This window comes from Contarinia nasturtii, unplaced genomic scaffold (assembly GCF_009176525.2).
Source record: "Contarinia nasturtii isolate CC-2019 unplaced genomic scaffold, AAFC_CNas_1.1 Cnas_scaffold_4927, whole genome shotgun sequence".
NCBI lineage: Eukaryota > Metazoa > Arthropoda > Insecta > Diptera > Cecidomyiidae > Contarinia > Contarinia nasturtii.
Window position 1 is genome coordinate 974 of NW_022202208.1, and position 4391 is coordinate 5364.

Genomic DNA, 4391 nt, shown 5'->3' on the forward strand with positions numbered 1-4391 from the left:
TCTCAACAGTCAATTTTGATAAGAATGATTGAGAGCCTCATGTTTATCTCCGCCCATGTGACTTACATTAAAAAAATCAACTTTTGACCTTTTTTGTGATACATCTAGCCCATTATTAATCGACTTATTTCTATAGAAATGTGTGGTAAAGTTCATTTGATAACAGTCTTTTTATATTCCTAAATAATAATCATGTTGTTCCCAAAAAAACAATTGCATGCCCATATTTAGGGTATGTAAAAACATTCAAGTTTAAGTGATAACATGCAAAAAGAGAGATGTATTCGGAGGGCAATCACAGATTCACCACTGCGACCAAACACCTCCTAGTATTTAAATGTGCAATTTTATGTTGGAATTTGTACTCAACAATTTTTATATAGAATTGCCTAACTTTAGGTGTCATTTTCAACTCGAATTTCAGTTATAAAATACTTCAAACTCTAATATAAGTGTCAAACACCATACTGTCAAAGAAACACATTTGTAATTTTTGTGCGAAGAAGAAAAGGTGTACAAAGAATATTTCAACGGTTCTGTCTGGAAAATTCGTAATACGATCTCAGAAAATAGTCTACGGTAACTTCGAACAAAATCATTAAATCCAAACCACAGTGAATGATGGAGTTCGAAGTTGAAAAAATATTGAAAAAGAGATTCAATGAAAATCAAGTGAGTTGTTTTCTTTTCAAATATAATAATCAATGAAGAAGTGTGTTCACTAATCTATTTATCTTAAATTCAAGGAATTTGAATATTTGTTGAAGTGGGTTGGCTTTGACAAAAGCGAAAATTCATGGGAACCAAAAAACAATTTGGATTGTCCAGATTTGCTGGAAAACTTTGAGAAGAAGCGAAAAGGCGTTGTTTTGGGTAAGTTGTTTTTCGTTAGTCAACAAAAAAAACTATATGGTGAAAGTTCATTGAATTTTTTAATTATTAGGAGCCAAGCAGAAAAATGGCGAATTGTTTTTTTTGATGCAATTCAACGAAGGAACCGAGGAAATCATCGCCACCGAAGCAAACGATTATTGGCCGCAAAATGTCATTCACTTTTACGAAAAAAGATTAAATTGGACGCACCCAACTGATGCAAATGTTGCCGACGCAATGCCAACGGTAGAATCGACTGGCATCAACGATGACGATGAACCAGAACATATTTTATGTAAATGATTTAATATATGATAAAATACTGAAATTTTGCATGTAAAATCTCCAATTAATGTTTTTGAAATAATTTTAGATGCGACGCATACACGGGAACTATTGTTCTGGGTCCAATTCAAGTCTCATGGTGAAGATATTCCGTGCAAATTTGTTGCGGCAAAAAAGGCAAATAAGATGTGGCCACAGCTTGTCATTCGTTTCTACCAAAACCACATCGTGTTCGATTAAAACAGTTTAATTCAAACATTTTATTTGCTTTGATTAGCTTGAACCTTTCAATGAATTTATTTTTGAATTAAAATACAAGAAAATACAGTTTCAAACTTTATATCAAATAGCGTTTTATTAAATAAATAAGAAACATGAGTCGATTGGTGACGTATTCTAATTAATATTTTTTGTTTATGATATGAGAATGTAAACATTTTTGTCTGGCGTTAGAAATTTTTATTACGCAAGGAGACCAAAAAAATGGATTGCAAAGTCTTAACATAATAAACAATGATACTCGTTCAACATATTACGATTACAAACTATTGTCCATAAAAATGTACCATTTTTCTGAACTTGTATCTGAACAGTTTAGAATGCATGTCTTTCGTTGTTGATCTTGCTATAAAAGTTGCTTTGATATGAATAAACAAATCAATAACCGCACGAATGAGATAGAGTTTATGATCTGAATGGCGGCTAAAATCTGCTTCAATGTACATGCGCTCAATTGGAATATTATTTATTATTGAAAAATAAATTGTATTAAAATTTAAATTTTCTTTGAGGAACTGTAGTCGCAGAAAACGATCTGCTTCTTTGCAGATAATGTAAGTGCTCTTACATGGTTTGTACTGAATTCGTGAAGACTGAAAAGTATTTTCAACTTTATCGCAGCTGTTAAAAACTTCCACGCATTCCGAACAATTTTCTGTTCTTTTGATTCTATCTTCGATCATGTTGGCAATATGAGCAATTGTATTATTTTGTAAACTGTCAGTAAGGCCGCTTTCACCAGATGCATCCAAATCGGCCAACTTCTCGTAAAGAATTTCAACCTCTTCAGCTACGATAAATTCATCACCTTCATTGGTTTCGTTATGATGTTTATCACGTCGTGATGAAACATGTAAAATGTCAGAAAACGGGTTTTCGTTGGGATTAAATGCTTCACAATTTCCTTTGCTAGAAAGTAAAATGGAATCACATCCCAAAAGTTTCCGATAGGCCGCCTGAAAATGTATCACGTTCGGGTTATCATTAAAACGCCCAAGAGATCGCACTTTCCCGAAAAACATTTCCACTGCGTCCTGATTGATATAATATGTAGGAATATATGACAAAAGTGGCTTTTCCGATTCAACATATTCTTCATACATATTCTTTAATGATTTGATATTGATTATAGTTCCGCTGAAACCAGTTTTAAATTCTGACCGACAAACCTTTCTGACTTCTCCCGCTTCTTTTTTAAATTTTAAATCCTTAATGTATGCGTCAACCTCATTAAATAGATGTATGATGTCATCTTTATTATCACGGTTCATAGCAATTTTGAAAATGTTTTCATTTGTTTTCATAGACTTTGTATTAAATATATCGAAAACCTTATCAAAAATTTCGATGAATTCAATAGTTGGAGATGCACCTGCGAATTGTTGATAGCCATTCTGCATTAAAAACTGTATTGATTCTGCAGTAGACTTGCTCAACGTTTCTACAGCTATTCGAACGTTCATCGGTCTACGGCGCCATTCCAAATGTGACTGATTCAGTTTATGGGAAAATGAAAATCCTTTTTCTTGGCTAAATTTGATCAACTGTGCGATGTAGTTTCATTTGATTTCTTCATCATCTTCATGGGGCGGAAATGAATGAGACGAAATTTTCTCTCTCATGGGCGCAGCCATATTGAAAATTTTGTATGCGCTTATATGTAAAATTGGTGGCGCCACTGGTATATTTGATGGAAAAAGAAGAACATGTTTGAGTCTCACTCGTTTATATGTAAATTACATAGGCATTTCCAGGCCATGATCATCTTTATTGAAAAATGTTCCCTTTTTATCAAATTGGCCACGCACCAACTTTTCTGTGTGGCAAACATCATAAAATATGTGTATCTTGTGTTTTTTATTCAAAATAAAAAACGGTCGAAAATTCCGGTCATAAACATTTAAATTGGCTCCCAAAATTTTGCACATTGCTTAGTTTGTTGGATGACCGTCAAATGTAAGGCTAGCAATCGTAACGCCTACGAAAAAATGTCAAGAAAACAATAAAAAAATATTAAATTTGAAATTATATCAAAATATTTACCTGTTTCTGTCAGTGCTACAAGTACAAGATTCACCAACGCCGCTTTTTTAATTGCATCTAATGAATTCACAAAGTGATATGCTGCTGGAATACGAAACTTTTCATTGAGGCCGCTCACAACAAATACTATGGCTTCTTTAGCAATCAATGGGTCGTCTTTGTCATCACATCCATACGTGACGTATCCCTGCATCATACCAATATGCCTACTCCAAATAATTTGCTTGCGAATCGACATTTCATCAAAACAAACCGAAACAACCAACTCCTTGTTCATTTTTTTTTTCTCAATTACTTTCTTCTTCAAAAATTCCAAAGTTTTGGTAGTGATTCCTGGCCCTGTATTCAGGTCAGAATGTGCATACCACCTACGTAAAGTTGATGTATGCGGCAAATTGTTGTTGAAAGTTTTACGCAAGAATTCGTATGCACGAGGACTGTGATAGTGCATGTTGATTGCTACTTCACGTACATATGCAGGAAATTTTTCTGATTTCATAACTCCATGCATTAAACAATTAATCAATTCTTTTGTATTCACGTCCTTAAAATAAAATTAAAAAAAAAAAACATTATTGAAATAGAAACAATACCAAAATAATATGAAGTAATTACGTTGATGTTTGTGGTATTCATAGATCTATGTAATTGATTTTGCAAAAGTACAATTTGCTTTTTATAATATTTTTCCAATTCTTCCAAATCAGCTATACGACAACCTAAAGCTGCTTTTATTTTTTGTTGATCTTCACATTTTTCTGTTAATTTGTTGATCTCGTCACCTTTTTTATAGAGTTCAATTTCAAATTTCAATTGGGCTTCCGATCGCATTTTTTTTTCTTCCTCCAACTTTAAAAATAAACGTCCACCGTCAATGAAATCTTCGAAAATTGATGCACCGAAACCACGAA

At 33.0% G+C, this 4391-nt stretch overlaps 2 protein-coding genes across 2 annotated transcripts; one reads left to right on the forward strand and one right to left on the reverse strand.

Annotated features, from left to right (window-relative positions):
- The first annotated feature begins 571 nt into the window (after window positions 1-571).
- LOC116351223 (heterochromatin protein 1-like) lies at window positions 572-1398 on the forward strand. The gene is made up of 4 exons (XM_031783303.1): window positions 572-672; window positions 747-873; window positions 944-1168; window positions 1247-1398. Exons 1-4 carry the CDS (start codon window positions 619-621, stop codon window positions 1396-1398), a joined length of 558 nt encoding a protein of 185 aa, XP_031639163.1. The 5' UTR covers window positions 572-618.
- A 1970-nt stretch (window positions 1399-3368) lies between these two features.
- LOC116351224 lies at window positions 3369-4311 on the reverse strand. Its single transcript, XM_031783304.1, has 4 exons — window positions 4096-4311; window positions 3776-4024; window positions 3481-3667; window positions 3369-3415 (listed from the first exon to the last, which is right to left on the reverse strand). Exons 1-4 carry the CDS (start codon window positions 4309-4311, stop codon window positions 3369-3371), a joined length of 699 nt encoding a protein of 232 aa, XP_031639164.1.
- Window positions 4312-4391: the final 80 nt, after the last annotated feature.